Source organism: Calonectris borealis, chromosome 3 (assembly GCF_964195595.1).
Source record: "Calonectris borealis chromosome 3, bCalBor7.hap1.2, whole genome shotgun sequence".
Taxonomy (NCBI): domain Eukaryota; kingdom Metazoa; phylum Chordata; class Aves; order Procellariiformes; family Procellariidae; genus Calonectris; species Calonectris borealis.
In genome coordinates, this window is record NC_134314.1 from 80165129 (window position 1) to 80183730 (window position 18602).

General features: G+C 40.9%; 1 protein-coding gene across 8 annotated transcripts in view; it reads left to right on the forward strand.

Moving 5' to 3' along the window:
- Positions 1-903: 903 nt before the first annotated feature.
- The window catches only part of AFDN (afadin, adherens junction formation factor), a 136556-nt gene continuing 118857 nt past the window's right edge, over positions 904-18602 (forward strand). For 4 of the 8 annotated variants that reach the window (XM_075146331.1, XM_075146332.1, XM_075146333.1 and 1 more), the window contains exon 1: positions 904-1457. In XM_075146331.1, the coding sequence (XP_075002432.1) occupies positions 1347-1457 (111 nt within the window). In that variant the 5' untranslated portion in view covers positions 904-1346. The remainder of the gene's footprint in view (positions 1458-18602) is intronic. The other 4 variants (XM_075146334.1, XM_075146335.1, XM_075146336.1 and 1 more) reach the window with 1 other exon arrangement.

Below are 18602 nucleotides of genomic sequence, written 5' to 3' on the forward strand. Positions count from 1 at the left end.
AGAGCTGTACTGGCTTCCAGAGTCTACACAATGGGCGATGCCTCTTACAGCCAACAGACACATTTTGTGAGAAACCACACATAAACTATGTATCTAAAACCCATTAAAACATATCTGATGCTTTAACGCCATCTCAGGTTCACCTCAAGCTGCGGAAATTTCTGTCAATACAGTCTTTTTAGACAATTCCTTTCACGCAGCGCTCCGAACACTCTCCGTAAACACAGCAGCGCCGGGGAAGCGGCGGAGCGTTGTTCTCCTCGCTTTGCAGGGAAAGTTGAGGCACGGAAAGGCTAGGTGAGGGGCTGGAGGCCGCTCGGCCGGCGGGCGGCACCGCTCCGCTGCGTAGCGGCCTTGACCCGGTCCCCCCCGCCCCGGCCGTGCGCCCTGACCCTGCCCGCGGGCAGGGAGGGTTTCGGGAGGGAGGGCTGGGAAGCGGGGACACTCCCGCCCGCCCTGGCGCGGAGAGGCCCCGGCGGGGCCGCGCCAGCCTCCGCCCGCGGGGTCTTTGTTCCCGCGGCCGCGGCGGCCCAGGCCCAGGCCCTTTGTTGCCCGACCGCGGGCCCCGCACGGCAGCCAGGGCTCCCGCTGCCGGCGACGGCCCTCCTGCCGGCGATCCCCCCATCGCGCTCCGCCTGCCCCTGCCTGCCCCCCGCCGCGCCGACGACCGCCGCGTGTCCCCGGCAGCCGCCCCTCCCCCCGCGCCCGTTCACCGCGCGGAGGCACCCGCCGCACCTGGCCGCGCCCCGCCCCGCCCCGGCCGCCCCCGGCCCCCGGCCCCCGCGCCGGGGGGAGCGGGAGGGAGGGGAGGGGGCGCCCTCCTGAGGCGCGCGGCCGCCGGCGGGAGGTGACGGTCGGTGGGAGCGCGCGCAGGCGCGCGCCCCGGGAGGAGGAGGGCGGGCTGGGCGGCCGGGCGGGGGCGCGCACGGGACGGTGTGTGAGGGAGCGAGCGCGGGGAGGGCGATACCGGGGCGGAGAAAGGCGGCAGCGGCGGCTTCGCTCGGCTCAGGGCAGGCGAGCGGGGACAGACGCTGCCGAGCCGGGAGACACGGCGGCCGCCGCCGACTCGGGGCATCCTTCCTCCTCCTCCCCGCCCCCTCCCCGCCCTTCCCCCTTTCTCTTTCTCTCCTTCCCCGCTGTCCTCCGGGGCCGATCGCTATCGGCGGCGCGATCCCGGGGCGTTTCCGCGGCGCCGGTGCCGGCAGCGGCCGAGGGGAGAGCCGGCCCCTCCCCTCCCCAGCCGGGACTGAGGGACCCCCCGCTCCGTCCCCGCCTCCGCCCCTCGCCGGGGCTTGGCGGAGTGGGCCCGGCCCCGGCTCGGCTCCCCGGCGGCGGGCTCGGCGAGGATGTCGGGCGGCGGCGGCAGCCGAGAGGAGGAGCGGCGCAAACTCGCCGACATCATCAACCACTGGAACGCGAACCGGCTGGACCTGTTCGAGATCAGCGACCCCACCGAGGTGAGTGACCCCGCCGCGGCCCCCCGCCTGCCCCGGCCGGCCCGCCGCGGCCCGGCCCGCCCCGCCACCCCCTCCGGGCCGCCCGGGAGGTGAGACACCGCGCCCGGGCCAGGCCGCGCCCGCCTCCGCTCCGCGGCCGGCGGTCAGCCTGGCTCCCCTCGCCGCCCCCCCCACCCCCGGCCGGGGGGCTCGGGCACAGGCCTCCCCCCGCTCTCCCTTAACGCGCGGCCCGCTCTGGCCGGGGAGGAGGCTCCGCTCCTCGGCGGGGAGGGCCGGGGAGCGAGTGTCGGGCCCCTTGCTGTGCCCGGAGCGGCTCGGAGGAAGGCAGGTTGCAGCGGCCGGGGAGAGAAAGGGAGCGCAGGGCCGGGGTCCTCCCCTCCCGCAGGCACATGCCGGTCCAACCCTGCGGCACAGGCGGCTCGGAGGCAGGAAACCCTCTGGGAGCTGGAAGTGGCGAAAGGGGGCGGGCAAGGGCGGCAATACAGAAGCTACCCCCCCGCCCCCGACCCTGAAACGGGTTACCTCTGTGGGCTTTTTTTTGTCTGTCTGTGACTTAAACAGAGCCGAAAGGCGGCTGGTGGAAGAGGAGGACTGGGAAGCCTGGTGGTGGGCTTTTTTTTTGTTGCTGCTCGTTTGTTCCTTTAAATATTCAGCTTTGTGCAGAAGGCGCCTCTTACAAAGCAACCTGCTCTACTTCAGCGCCTGCCCGGGCCGCTGGTGCAATCTCCGGGGCAGCTTTCCCAGGGCGTGACGGAGGGAGCGCTTTTGGCTCGCTGTGTCTGAAGGCTGCCAGCCTTCAGTGCAAAGTAAATACCAGGAGCAGGTTCGTAGTCCTGAGTTCACATGCTGTACCGGAAAAACACAGCGGGTAATGTCTTCCTAATGAAATGGGTGTTTCTGATGGCTGAGAGGCTGGGTTTTACTTTTTTTTTTAAAAAGTAATAGGCAAACCACACCCTACCGCTACCCCTTGTCATGTTCCCTTTGGCTGGTTGGTGCTGTGCGTCTGGTTTGAAAGCGGCGTGGGGGGAGGCAGGTTGGTGTGTGACAGCGCGCTCCCTGCTCGGAGGGTGGAGGCTGATCATGTGCGTGTTCCCGGGGAAAAGGAGGAAATTCACACTTGCTCTTGGCCTGGCCCCCGTCCTGGCTGTTTATTAAGAGAAGCCTCTGAAAAATCACGTTGGCTTGGTCTTGGAGCTTGCTCCTGTTTCTGCATTCAGGTGCTGACTGTTAGGGTAGCCACGAAAAAGTCTTGAAAGCCATTCTAAGATTATTCAGTCTGTGATAGCTTGAAAAGAATTGCTTTGGCTATTTTCGGTTCTGCTCGTTGAAAACTGTTTCTTGAACGCCAAGATGAGGGGTTTCTGTGATTATTTCCTACATCTTGCAATATTTATCATAATTAGAGCTCGTTGCTTGTGTTGCTTAGGTTTTAGCAATATCACTGTTGGCTGACAGTCGCTTGTTCAGAAAAGTGGGCTGATGCTATGCTAGCGTGAAGGAGCCTTCATGATTGTGTTTGAGAACATAGCATAGTCTTTCTGGAATTGCAGGTTGACTGCGAACTGTCTGTGGCTTATTTTTTGCCTGATTAATGCATTTGTCCATTCCCAATACATTCTAACTCCAAACTGTTTTCTTTGTGTTCATGGGAGATTGTGCTTCTGTAGTTTTCTTAGTAAGTAAGAAATCTTACCACTTTTTAGGTCAGCCTTACATGTTTATCATGGTTAACTAGACTTTGCACAAAAGCTACCAGCTTTGTTACAGTTATTATGAAAAGAAATAATAATTTTACTTGCATTAGCTCCACACTTCTTAAGCCTCTGAACCTGTATAGGAGCATACTTACTGCTGTCAACGATGACATTTATTTGAGTTGAACTACTGATAGTAAAAATTAAGTGCATGCATATCTCTTTGAACGTCTGAGCTTTTTAGACTACTAGTTCTAAAATTGTGTGATAAGACTGTAGGTGCATTTACAACAAACTAGCAGTAGGTAACAGTTTTATAGATAAAGTATGTTTTCCTTCCAGATAATTACAAATACAAATGCTTGCATTTTTTTCACTGTTACCTTTAGCTGACCCAAATTTGGCAATATTTTCAACCCAGATGATGGTGTGATTCACATGTGCACTATTTATCAGCTTAAATCAAAGCCCTTTTGCTAGACTGCTTGAGAGCTAACAATCCTCTGTTGTTTTCCCTGCTTTTCCAGGCTCAGCTTGACCATAAGGCGTGTCTTGCTTATTGTAGGGGCTGCAGCGAGCGTGGCATCTGTGAAGATGCAGTAACCTGGATATGACTTTTGGTTAGGTGTGCCTGAGCTGGGTTGAACTGGATCATTTTAGACTGTTCAGACGTGGTTGTGGCCAGCTGGGTTAGCTTCGCAGCTAGCACATGCCCATACTGCAAACTGTCACCCAGGAGCTTCTGGTTGTATATGTCATGTTCAGAATACAGAGACTTGATGCCTTACAGTGATTCTCCAGGCATTTGTTCAGTGTGAACAATCTGGTTTAAGTGACTTGGCGTTTAAGTTTCCTATATAGAGAGAGTAGGATTTTCCAGAGGAGCTGATCACTTTTTTAATAGTAGGGTTTCAGGGAGATTTATAGATTCAGAAAAGAAAACGAAAAGTGAAATCTAATATAAATTGACTAGAGTCTGACTGTATAGCTTAGGCAGTGACAGTGAGAGGTACTTGCATGTGACCTACTGAGGTACCTGGGTATTAGTTTGAAAGGTCTAATTCTTTGGTGAAACGCAATTGCTCTAAGTCCATTGGGCCCTCATCGTTTTAATGGGGAGTGTAAAATATAACTTGGTTTTAATGTATAGAGTAGTATTTTGAAAGTATGTGTGTTTTTTTTTCAGAGAAGTGCTTCATGAAATGAATCAGTTTGAATTCCTGTTAATATTTTATTGTGTAGACTAGTCCTAAGGGATTAGAGATCCACTTGTCTGCTTTTCTCTTTTGAGAGGTAGGCACAAATTATTTCTTAAAGTATATTGCCTGTAAGATATTGAAAAGCAAGAGCCCTGGGTAGGGCACATTGCAGAGTTCCATTACTAACTTTTTCCTAACTTGTGTGATACGAACAGCTAACTAAGTCATTCAGTGCTACTTTTCCTCAGCAAAACAGGGATGAAGGGAACTTTCTGTTCCATGCTCAAAGCTGAGTATTCCTCTGTCTGTATCCCACGTGAGAAAGACCAAAGACTTCTTGGGGGTGAGGGTTTTATATCTTCGCTTATGCTTTCACTGAAGTCACTTGTGGACTCATGCTTGAGAGCAAGGTGGTATTTTTGACTTTGTTAGGTATTTACCTATTCTAAAACTTGTTGCTGTTCTGAGAAATCTGTTAATAATTTGCATTATTTTCATTCTGAAGTTTTTTTTTTTTGTTCAGAAAGTAGCTGAGACTTCTGAGCTTCCCTGTGGCTTAAGAAGATTATAAATGAACAAAATCAAAACTCTGTTTTTAAAGTTCTAGCAGCCAATACTATGTAAACTCTAATGTTGTCAGGAGTGATGCTAGGTACAGACCTTTGCTAAATATGTCCATAATACTGGTACTGATTTAAACTTGATTAAGCTTTACTGTTTCTACTTTAAATGATGAGGCAGCTACTCACTTTTGCAAGTCTAAAAAAGATACAGCAGGTTTTGGGGAAATGTGGGGTGAATCATGTTTTTGTTTGTAGATAAATCAACAGTCAGATTCAAAATGAAACAGTATGTTAACCCTTTTCTTTGAATCTGTTTCCCCTTTCCGTTCCACTTTCCCCTTGCCTTTGTTCCAAGTATTACCAAGTTTTTGGATGCTTTTAATATTTGGCTTGCTTTTTCCTTCTTTTTTTTCTTTGGCCAAGGATAGAAATGCAGTAAAAAGACTGAGATCTTTTGCAGTAGGATATAAATTTATGTTTTGATCTTGATTTAAGTCTTGGGTGATTATAGTACCCAAAGTTTTCAAGAAGGAGTAAGTTTGAATTAATGATTTGGTAACAAGTGCATAGAGTTGTTCAGAAGCTTGTAGATAAGAAATTATTTGCATTTATACACTTTTCCTCCTTCTCCCCTCCTCCCCCCCATGCCCTCCCCCCAAATGTGGTTACTGGAATTAAGTGATTGATTATACAAAATAACTGCATGTGAATGTTTTGGGGGAGAGCAAGGAATGCAAAGGCACTGTAGACTAGTGCGTTTATCACTACTGCATAGAATAAATATAAATCCTCCTGAAAGCATTTAAGACTTGTTGGTTTAAGATGCCATACGTGATGCCACACTAGGTGTTACAATTATTGTTGATCTTGATGACAAAATAAGGTTTCAACTTTAATGTATGCTTTGATAACTCTATAATAGAGAGGAAGAGAAGTGCTGTGTTTTTTCTGAACATGGTTTGTGGGTTAGGAATGTGAATTGCATTTAATTTTTTGAGACAGACACTTTATAGAACAGGTGGGATTTCTTTTGTAATTGCCCAAGGGCTCAGGGATTGTCGTCAGAAACATTGCTCTGTTGTAGTTTTGTTTTCTGATGGAGAAAGCTGTTCTAAACTGATCTAACATACCTATGTATTAACAAAAGTAGAAAGATCTAATCAAAAAGCTTAAGAGAAATAACATGCTTTGCAATAAGAATAACTCCTAATGGAGTATTTAACTTTTAAATGTCTGTAGTTTAAATAAAAAAAAAAAAAGAGGAATTTGGAAGGTCTTGATGGCTATTTGATGGTGTTTTTGGGTTTTTTTTTTGTCTGAAATAACTTGTATAGCCTGAGCAACAAGGTATTAGGAATAACGCTTCAGAATGCAGGTGGGGTTTTTTTGTTTAGTGTGTTTTTTGTTGTTTTTTTTTCATATTGACTTCCCCCATGTTCTTGTGTTATATATGTTTGGTCTAGTCAGTATGTTTTTAAATTATTTTCATTGGCTTTAAATGCAGATAAGCAATCTATTTAAGGAAAATATTGCACAGTGCACTGGATGACAGGGTATTTTAGGGTTGATGCAATTTTTGTCTTTATTCTTCGGGTTCAGATCTGATTTTGGTTAATTAAGTGTCATTGGGAAGACTGATATATGACATAAGTTTTGTAGTCTTTTCAAAGTAGTTATGCAAGCTCGTTATTTAAATCTAGTTAAAGCAATAGGAATTAGGAATCTCCTAGGTTTTAAACCCCTGCAGATTCCTGTCTGCATGGTTGGTCAACTGTAGGCTTTTAAAAATCTGACTTCGAGAGTTTTAGAAGGACTCATATTTTAAGATGATTACCAGCGACTATGAGTATTGCATTATGGGCAGTATTAGTAGCAGAAGTGCACGTGTGGAGGTAGGGAAACATCTAAATGGTAGAAAAGCTTGTGCCTTCTCTATACATTGGATTCCACAGCTTTCAGTAGTTTTAGCTAATGCAACTCTGCAAACTCTATAGATCTCAAGAAGCTGATAATATATCTGAAAATACTGTCTTTTTAAGTTTGCCAAACGTATGATATGGAAAATAATTTTTCTTGCAACAAATGTTTAAGCTAATATTTAGTCTGGAAAGGTGTTTTGGAATCTTAAGGACTGGTCCCTGCGCTTTTTAGTGAGTAGAGTATTTTTTAATAATTACTACCACTAAACAGACACAGTTCAAGAGGAGGTAAAAGCACTGAAGCATTAGTTAGAGGTTAGCGATTTCTAATGGCAGCCTACTGACTCTAGTTGAGTTCTAGTTCTGCTTTGAAATGGCTGGAGAAAAGAAGTCAGGGACACAGGTCTGCTCATTTGCATCAAAAGGACTATTTGGAGACCAGTTTTCCTTTAACTGAGTAAAAGTGAGTAGTCTGTCTTTACAAGTGAAATATAATCGCAACTATCTAGAAAGCAATAAGAAGTTTGAATTAAGACCTTGACCACAATCTACAGACAACATAATGTCATGAAAATATTTCTAGGAAGAAGCTTTATGCTGTGCTTTTAATATTCCTTATGTAAGTTATTTCTTGAGTTAGTGGCTAATTAGGTCCATACAATTCAGACATACTGGCTTTAAGAATTCCCTCCTGATGTGTGAATCTGTTCCCTGCCTAAAATGCCATTGACAAGCATTATTTTTCAGTTGAAAAAACCCTAGTCCTCTGGACGTGTTAGGGATTTACTGTTTGCACAACTGTGTTTTTTTTCTGACAAAACTATTCCTCTTTCAAAAAGGTTAAAACAAAATGAATGGAACACACTTTTATGATTTTAGAGGAAAACCTTGCTTTATAATTCATAAAATTTTGCTTTTTTTCTGTAAATGCTTTTGCCATCTAAATGAGGTAAGAAAAACTAAAGCTTAGCTGGAAAGTGTTAAAAATTGAAATGAACTGGTGTTTGTGATAAAGATGTAGGTCATAAGAAAAACCACTCTGAATTTATCTTTGTGTCAGTATTTGTTTGAAAAGTTGCTTTGTTACAAATGAAGGGAAATAGATTCTGGCTATGCCAAATTCAGGGCGTTGCATAAAGAATAACTCCTGGTTTTGACCAGTGGTTCTGATGAAGGTGGAATTGAAAATCACAGTGTGAAGTAATAACTGAATGTTATGATAAACTTAAGTGAAGTCAAATTTAGTAGGTATTCCAGATAAGTAATGGAGTATTTGCTCTGTCCTTCAAAATGAACTTCATGCTAATGGAAGCTTTTTCTGAAGTGTATTTGAGTAAAGCACTGCTTAGGTAATTCTTGATTTTTGGAGATTTTTGGCTAGGAAGAATATTTACATATAAAATGTATATTGAGTGATGCTCCTTTCGGTGAACAGAGATGTACAGGATTTTGCTTTTAGCTTGTGAAAAGGCTAAAGCCTGTTAATTTCTGCTGTTAAGATTGTTACGTTGATTTTGGAGACCTTTTCTCCTTGCAACATAATTTTTACCTTAAAAAATCAGCTGCTAGCAGTTAAACGCAATAATGTTTTAGGAGGATAGTTTTTTCACCTGAATATAAAATCCCAACATATGAATGATTTCAGTAATTGTTAAGCAATGTATTCACATCAATTATGTTTGTTAAGTAGCTGAGAAGAAGGTAAGTGGGCAACATGTTGCATTAAGTCTAGCTCATAGTAGAGTTAAGAATTGCCATGTAAACAACTGTCTGCTGTCTAGTTTTGTACATCAAGATCTGAAATGGTAAATAATGTTGAATGCACATCTCCCTGGAAGTTTTTTGAGGTTCGTGTAAAAATGTAGCACAATACATTTCTCTTTCTGGATGGAATCGAGATCATTAAAAGTGAAAATGCTCAAGGACCATTGCTTTTTCGAATTTGTTGGGTTTCCTTTGATCTCTTTTCTGTCCACTTGTTCATTTCCTTACCTCCTCCTCTCTTTTTTTTCAAGGAAGGAAATGTGATCTTCACTGATTTGCTTCGAGATGCTACTTTCATTTTTATTATTTGCTAAGCAATCAAGAATGTAGAAATTGAAGCTAAAATTTATAGTAACAACACTAATTTTTGGCATTTTCATTCAGTTCAGTGGCCTCTGTAAAGCAAATGTTCATATCTTTTCTTTCCCGAGTTGTTGTTTAGTGTTTTCTGTAGTCAAGGTGTGTATCAGAGCCAGCTTTTTCTTTGTCTTGGTTTGTATTTATGACTAAGGGGCTTAGAAATGTTTTAGTTAATTTTTTTTCTTTCAATTAATGTTATCAGGATAAACCAAACTAGGTATAAGATAGTTCTTCTGGATGCATGCCTGACTTGGCTCATAATTCTAGTTAAACACTCTGCAGAGATTCCCCTCGCCCCCCGTCTTTAATTGTGGGTAAAAATTACTTACTGCTTTTCTGTAACTGTCCCTGTCTAGAAGTTTGATAATCCAAGATGAAAACAGGAGGCAACAGAGATACAACTCTATAGTAGTAGTTCAGGTCTAGTAGTAACATTCAAGCCATCTTCCTGGACTGTATCTTGCCTTGTGAGCTTCCGCATGATGAAGAAAGGTATAAGGTCATAATGTGACTTTTTGCAGTGGAAGGATAAGTTCTCCGTGTGATTCGTTGCCCTCAATCATCAAATTGCAATTCTGCCTTTCATTGCTCTCTAGTTTGATTCTCTGGCAAGACTAAAAAATCTGCTTTGACATGAAGTCCAATGTTCATTGCTGCTTCTTTTTCAGTACTCACCTGTTTTGCTGATACCTTCTTATTCTAGGTGACACTTACTTTTTCTATGTTAGGTATGTATAACTTGGTAAAACCATTTTGTGTAATACTTCAAGATTATGGTCCTCTACTTCTGTTACAGGCTTTAGTCTCAAGGTTATCAACTGATTAGTATTATCATATGTTATATTTCGTTACATTTTCTAGAGCTGCTTCCTTTCCTTGTGTGCTCACCTGTAAGTTAGACCCTTTGCTCAACCCCTTTTCAGGTCATCCTCTAACCCAGATCTTCTTACCAGGGAGCCATTCCTCTGATACCACCTTCATTCTTGTCTCCTTATGAAAAAGCCATTTGCCTAGATACTGCTTTCTTCATTTCTCTCCACACTGTGCAGGACAGGGCTCTTTATTGCCCTGGTCTGTCTTGGACAATTTTGGTGTAGATTACTAATTACTTCTGGAAATGTCTTTAGAGTCTGAATCCTGAAAGAACTGGAAAAAAGTCCTAGGGCTGCCATTTAGAAGATTAATATACGGTGTTAGTTGTAAGTGCAAATGGGACACTAGGAAATGTAAATAATACTCCAATACACATATTTCTAATCTGTCTTTGAATTTCATCCTATAAATAGGAGAGTCTGTTAGTAGAGTTTATGATTGTACTGATGAAATTGTGTATACTCCTCTTCTTTAAGTTTGTCCATGTGATCTGTTCCAGTCAAGAGCAGAAATTACACATCGTCAACTTTGCAAGTTTTAAGCTTTTTGAAATGGTGCTTGGTATATCTTAAGAATAATTATCAATGGATTTCTAATTTTACTCATCTATTCCAAGAATATAAGATACACTATACTTTGAAAAAATAGTTAAGAGTTACTACAGTGATTCTTTTCAAGGACATTAGAAAACCTGCTGGTTTGCAATGTAATTGGAAATTGAGTATCTGTTTGAATACATGACTCCTAATGCCAGGTCAACTCTTGGGTAAATATTCTGGAGTAGGTTTTGTGTAATGCAGCACTAGTTGCTATAGAGCAGTGGCAGACTGAAACAAAAGTGATGTATGTTAATGGCTCCAGAGTGGTGTGTTTTTTTGTTTTAGTTGTTCATTGTTTTTGTTGCTACTTTGATACGTTGAACTCTCTTGTAACTAGAACTAAGGAATATGAAAGCTCTCACAATATCTTACTACTTAGTATTAGATTTACAGTTTCTTGATGAACTGTTTTAAGGCTTACCCTTGGTGAATTGTGTCCTGGGGCATGGCTGAATTTCTGGTCTACTCTGTAGTGAAAGCGCCTTTACGGTGGGAAAAAGTGAAAGAATGAGTTGTCTGGCAACAATATTTATTTGGCCAACAAAGTATGTTGCCCATAGCAGTATCTATGAACTAAAGTTTCAGTGCCTAGATTTTTTCAAGCACCCCGCAAGCTGTTTAGTAGAACTTTCTCTTTGTCAGATGAGTCTTGTCAGTTCACACTATCTTCTTACAGGCAGATACACAACTTAATTGCAGTGTCATCCTTTTACATATATATTGTATTACTCCCAAAACCCAGTGGAAGATCAGAATCCCCCTTCTTAATGAAGATTAGTGGCTGTTGTGTAGGCTATGGTTGTGCAAAAGAATTCAAACAAAGAAACCCTCCCCCAATGACTGCAACAACAAAAGGTCTCCTACCCTCTGCCCTTCCAGAAGGTGCTCTACTTTGAGCAATACATCAGCTTGAAATTAAAAAGGGCCCTTTCACCGTTTTGCTGTTGTTGTTCTCAATTTTAGTAAAAGCAATTATTCCATGTTCTCCATTTAAAAAAATATCAGGACAACGCTGTTTGTGATGCAGTGTCCTCCTGGACAGGAAGATGTTTATGTGGAAACAGACCAAATTGTACCAGCTTGTGTTTTAGAAAGCTTTACATTGATAAAATGGTCTTTATTTTATCACTTCTTTTCTCTGGAGAAGAAATCTGAAGAAATCTGGAGAAGTCTGTCTTGCATTCACCTTTGATATATAGTTCGGTAATATTTACTGTGTTGGATCATATCCAGACATTGCATGCTTGTAGAATGCTGGGTGTTTTATTAGGAAACATGTAAGTTGTTTCCATTTAAAGTGATAGCCTTACTGAACATGAATACTACTTATTTTCAATGTAGACAGAATGGAAGTTTTAAGAGAGTTCTTTAGCACTTTCTGTATTTATTCTGGCTATTGGAAGACTGGGATAGATTGTTTTCATGTCCGGAAAAGGAAAATAATTTTAAAATTGTGATGGAAAGACAAAGTTTGCTAATGAAAACATTGCTCGATCCTGCTAATTGGTTTATGTCTAGTGTTTGCTGTATAGTGAGGAAACTCAAAAGTGGAATTACTTAAGATTATTGCATTTTCCGATCTAATTCTTTAACTTTGTTGAAGCCTTTAAAAAAAAAAAAAGGCCAAACAACTGTTTTCTTCTTCAAAAATTGGTGAAATGCTCTATCAAAGCCCTTCTTTGTTTTGTGTACGACATGTATTGGAATACTTTTGATAAAGTCTCCAGAAATACTGAAATTGTATCTAGTATTACAAGAGTGTTTTAGTTGTTACCATAGCACAACAAGGACTATTTCAATAAATTCAGCTGCTATGTGTATGACAAACTGTTTCAGGCAGATAAGGATTGATATGTAGACTACAAAAAAAACCCAAATGAAAACAACAACAAAAAAAAACCCCAAAACAATGAAGTAATTTTATGCACTGACTTTTGGCATATTCATTGAAGTCATCTACAAGCATCTAAAGACGTAACCATCCCAAAGTGATGAAATCATTACAGTCCCAGGAAGTGCTCAAGACATGAGTGTGCAGTCTGTCTCAGATGTTCTAGCCATTTAATAGGGAAAAAAAATGTGGAAGAAGAGAGACACTGTCTCTATCCTAGAGGCTTTGTCAGGTTTTACAGTGAAAAATTTGGTTTTCTGTTACCTGCTGATTTCTATCTGTCTGTATATAGCTTTTGACTAAAGCTGACCTGTAAGGTAGGATCTGTGATGACCTTACAGTGTTCGAATTTTACAGTGTTCAAAATCCTAGTAGAATTTTTTGAAGTAGAACTCAAGAAAATCTCTTTAACAATCTGGTACTGACGCAGTGTCTTGAGTATTAGTAGTTCTGAAGGAGTTACTAATTCTTCTTGTTGGAAATAAATTGCAGTCTGTTACAGACTCCAGAATACTTCTATTTTCATGCTTTCTCACCTGCATCAAGGTTAAGCGTGAACTCAGAAAATAAGTGCATCAGATTTCTGTGAGATTAGCCAAATTTGAAAATTTTGCCTTCTGAAAGTGATCTTCACTCATCTTGAGTGATAAGTGTCAGGTGGCAGCACAAAACTTGGATAGCGTTGTACCAATGTGAGACAGTCATATCTCCTGCAAAGTATCATACGACACTCTGATAGTGGTAGTTTGAAGTTTGTAAAAACCTATTGAAACTCAGCACTTACCTTAAGTGTCTGTCTTATCTTCAGTGTTCCACACTTATCTCCAGGTCTTTAAGCATCCCGGTGTGCATGGATGCTCATAAATATCCATTTATATCATTATAAATGCACTGATCTAGCGCTCTCAGTAAACGTGCCTATGTAGAACCCCTCTCTTCCACATTTCCACCACACACGCTCTGCCCCAAAAATCTCAAATCCACAACCCTAAACAGGACACCCCAACCTTCTACTTGGGGTGAAAAATGCCAATTACAGCAGTCTTCAGATGTGTGCATCCTGCTACACAGGTGTCAGAAAGACCCTGGGAGCATGACTTTATGATTATGGAGCTTTGTCAGTAGCTTCCCGTGAGGTTACTGATCAGCCAGTCCTCCAGCATGTGCCATGTGGACTTTGGAGTTTGGAACGGCTGGACTGTTGTAATCGGGCCTCTTTATAACCAGCTAGTCCCTGTGGTGATGGTCGCTGTGACAGTGGGGTTTTCTTAAAACGGAATGGGGAGAAAAGGTGTTTATTTCTTGTTTGCTGTAATATTATAACCATAGATACTTTTTTCCTTATTCTGGAGAGGATTCCTTCTTCTAATAAGCTTTCAGCTTGAGTGTTAGTGTTACCTATTCTGGGTACCTGCCAGGTAGGGACAGAATTAGTTTTCTGGCTTAATCTTGCACTGAATTCCTCAGCTGCTGAGAAGGGAATCTTGCACCAAGGGGAAAAATTCCTTCCTAACCACCTCAAAGGTAATTAGGATGGTACTCGCAGCAGGTAGCGTAGAGCTAAATTTAGCCAAATCCTGAGGATAAACAGGGTGTTTCTTTATGGTGCAAAATGGCCAAGACAATTGCTCTGATCCCTGATAGACGTGCCTTTTTCTTAGCTCCAACTCCCTTCCTTCCAAGGTAATACCATGACATTATCAGTAGTAGTAGAAGTCTGCAAGCAGAGTGAGATACCAACATATTTATGATACCTTTATACCCTTAATTTCTGAAGTAAAATATTGAAGAGCACTGTTCTTTGGCATGGCTGATAGATGCTTAAGTAATCTGAAGTCTTTTCAACCTCAGCAACTGTAAAAGAGGATGAATAGTTTCACGTGTACATACATACTCTGTTCTGCAGCCACTTCTTTACCTGCCTCTCAGCACTTCTGAGGCACAGAAAGAAAGCTGGTAGCGTTGACCCTCTTCCTCCCGTCACTGCCATCTGATTGCCATCATGGCGGTTGTCTTCTGCAGCACGGAACTGTCCATCTTTGATTCTCTTCCAGCTCTATCGTGTTGATGATAGCAAAAGCCAGTGAGGGTTTTTTCTGCTGGTAATGTTTAGCAGTTGCTTTGAGCAACCATTTTTACAGCATCCAGAAGTACTGAATAGTAGCAGTTAAATTTGTGCTGTAAATTGATATTTACTGTGGCTTTTAAAAACTTTGGCCAGCCCTTTCTCTGCCTTATCCTCCACCCCCAACGTCCATCTGACTTAAATGTCATTAAATGTTGACAACATTTTAATTGGTGCTTAGTTTTTTTTCAAAAATTTATTTCCATATTTACATATGTGAAATCTATCTCAAATGAAAAAAAAAATTGACAAGTTTAGGTTTTACTAAAGCTTACTGCATTTGTTGGGAAAAGCTGCTTGCTTGCTATACACAAGTGGACTTTTTTTTTTTATAATTACTGAGCTTTCCTGTTAATATATACAAAATAACATGGTAGGCTGACTTCTACCTTACATTGACTATCGATCTAAAACAGTTTTGTAGGTAGAACGTATATGATACGTGTTTTATGTAATGAGCAATTTTGAGTCTAATTCTTGAAAGTAGGCAATGCTCAGTCAAAAATGTTTGGAAACCAATGATACTACTTGTTTTTTTTTGGTTTTTTTTTTTTTTCACTTAGGGTGTCTCTGCAAGATGATATTAAGCAAGATGAGATTATTTAGATCATACTTAACTTCTACTCGTGTGTAGTTGTAGCCTCTTCTTAAACTGTCTTGTGTTTGTTTAAAAGACACCTAGCATTCTCGCATTGTTATAATGTCTCCAGGACAGTGGAATGGGAAAACAGCGATGCAGATACATGAAGTAATGTGTTGAAAACTGTGTTGTAAATTTGGTTACTACAGAACCAGAAAGAGAAGCCAGATTTTTATGCATGTATGCAGTTCGCTATTCGCTGGGTCATGCTAATTTGAGATTTCATCTTATAAAATATAGGGCAGGGGGGGAGTTACTCACACTTAGGATGTCATACACCACCACCACCAGCCCATCCCTGGTTTAAATCTTAAGCTGACTTGTATGGTATAGCAAAGAATGCCTCTTTTGTCTATTTGGTACCTGCATACAGTGAGAAGTAAGTTATGTATCTTCAAAGAAAGCTTGAATCATTTTAATCTTTTGTTTTATTTTTTTTGTTTCAAAAATACTTAAATCTACATGAGACTGCCTCATTTCAGTAAACAGGTAACTTAAGTTTTGAACTTGATGAATAATTTCTCTTTTCCACATATGTAACTTTCTAGTATTCAAACTGCTAAGAAGCTTATAAACTGTTGATTAAGACAAATATATATGTTATTAACATTCTTAAAGTGAATACTGAATATGGAAGAAATTCAAAATCCCCAAATGCTTTGCAATAATAACTAAAAAAAAAAAAAAAAGAAAAATCTTCTTGAACGAGTTACTCAAAGTACCTAATCCTAAAGAAAGCTTGCTTCTCATTGTGGATAATAATAAAAAATACACAGCACAGACAATATGGTGTTAACTAAGAATATATGAAATGTGCATGGTTTTTTGTTTGTTTGGGCTTTTCTTGTTTATTTTTATTTCTGTACAAATAACATATTTTTGTACAAATAAGCCTGGAAAAGTTTACTGTCCTCGGTAGTAGAGAAACGAAACAGTAGCCAACACACATGTCACAGTGGGAGAGGTTTTGGTTGTTAATTAAATAAGAGGAAAAGAGGCTAGAGACTCCTCATATTTTTAAATCCCTTTCCACTTCTGTATACTGCGGTCTTTGCTTCTTGACAGATTTTTTTTTTTCAGGTCATCTTTTCATATTCTTGTGACATACTCCCTCACTAATGAGAGGATAGACCTGTCTTTTGGTGTAACTTTTCAGCTGATTTACTGCAAAGATTCTTTGGGTAATATCACCAGTTAAAGCCTAAATTGTTTCACGGTGAGTCAGAATATACTTGAAATCTTGCATGGTAGTATCACTTACGCCTTCATTAACTATGTTTTAATATCTGAGTAAGCCGAACCAAGTTACTAAATGCTTTTGTAATCTGAGCCTGTTTAAACTTGAAATACTCCTGTTCACGGTTAATCATCTGCATTGATGTTTGTATTGTAACTCGTCCTTGGTCCATGTGCCACTGAAATGGCAGACCCTTGATAAGAATAAAATTAAGGTTATTTGATAGAATTGTATTTTAGAGCAAGAAAATGCTTGAAAGTAAGCAACCAATTAATTTTCTGGTAGTTTTTTTGTAATGTAGTAATGACAAATGAAAAGTGGGAATTTTTTAGATGGAGTTAACTAAACATACAGGTCATGTCACTGGCTGCAAAACTACCTACTGGGCAGAAGTGCAGGAGTTGCTGAGAATAAGAATTCATGCACAGTACAGTGGCAAATGCTTTCTTCTGGCGACTCCTGATTAACACAGCTGCAGAGACCAGTTTTGTTAACCAGTGCTACATGATAAAAAGAGTAATTTGTTGTCTTCTAGAAGAAATCCTTCAAATAGAGCTGGTAGTGCTTTTTAAAACATAGCTCCTTTGGTAATCAAATGTGCCATTTGAAGGGTGAAATGAGCACATTCATGGGTGAATTCCCCAGCACAAAGTTACTTTCCTGACTGGAGAAGTGCTTTTCACCTTGTTATTCTACGTTTTTTAAAAAAACCATGTGTATCTTTTCTGTATATCTGAGACAGATTATAGAAAACTTAAATGCTGCAAACTGCAAAATAAAATTTACTTGAATGTATTGAAAGGCTTAGATTGTACTGTCAGACTGAAAAGCTTTTCAAGCATTTTTCTCCTAAAGCTAAGGTGTGTTCCAGAGGGTTGGAATTTTTTAAGCAGTGAACAAATTTTAGTTTAAAAAAAAAAAAAAGTTGCCTTGTTTTAATAAAAATATATCTGGTTTGAGCTTGATTATTGTCAAAATCTGCTCCCTGAGATCACTTTCTTCTTGAGACAAGCTTGAAAATTTTAATTGCTTAGTCGGGTAAACCTTACTGATGAAGGGTGGGTAGCCTATGGCACAGGGAGGAGTTGCATGTCTAAGCTCAGTAGTTCTTGATCACAGCTTAAAAATGAATGGATGCTGGAATTATCATTTCTGACTCTGATGTTGCAAATTAGTCCATCTCACTTTATTAGTATGGGTCTGTCCAAACAGAACAGCTTGCAGAATGGGAGACCTATATCCTTATAGAGAAAACTAGACTTGCTCCTTTTTGTGGTTCAGCAGAACCTCTGAAAAATTTGACTTTGGGGAAAAGATATTCTATTTCTGCTTGTTTATTTGTTTACCTTTAGCAATTTGAGACATTATATAGCTTAAAATTTCAGGCTGAAGACCTTGTGGAGGTGACATGATTGGAAATTAACAGCTTGAGAGGGAAGAATGTTTATAGTTGGTCAAGACTTCTGTATAGTTTGGTCATGTATCTCAATTTGTAAATGTCCAAATATGTTTTTTACTGTATGGCAGTTTCATTTCAGGACAAAAGACTAAAAATGTGATTCCTGTCTTCTACAATTAGTCAAACTAATTAGTCAATTTTATTATTCCTAATTTCTGCTGTATATAATTTTAATTTAAAACAATAGTAATTTGCTGGACTAACTTTTGGGGGCTGAAACACTTGCTGTCTCTTGGATATGCATTTGAAAGGTATGAATCAAAAAGATGAACAAAAACAACTGTTGTTCTCTGCTTGACATCAGAGCTAGTTTTCCTAGTTCTTCAGTGCTCAGGTAGCTCACTTAGCATTCAGAAAAAGCTTATTTAATTATTGCATTAAATAATTTGAAAAGAAGCTGATACAAATTGCTTTGATAGTTGCCCATATGCCTTCTGTATTGAGAATTTCCAAGCTTCTGACAATGAGGACCATGTTTTTATAGTGCTGAAATGGAGAGACTTGTCCATGTGATTTTGTGGACGTACATATCTTTCAGATATTTAGTGATTACCTGACAACAACTACTAAATACCAAGTTGCTTTTAAAAGATCACAAGGTGATCCACATGTTAAAAGTAGTGCCAGTGACATGATTTACCCTGCTCTTTGTGGGTACCTGGTAATCTGGGTATCCAGATTGCAGTTTGGAAACAACTCATTACTGGCAGATACAGGCCATGTAGGTTTTACAATGAATTATTGTTAGTCTAATACTCTCAGCAGGGGTGAATATTTACTTGAGAATTTTTGATCATGAAATTATTGACAGTGATTAGG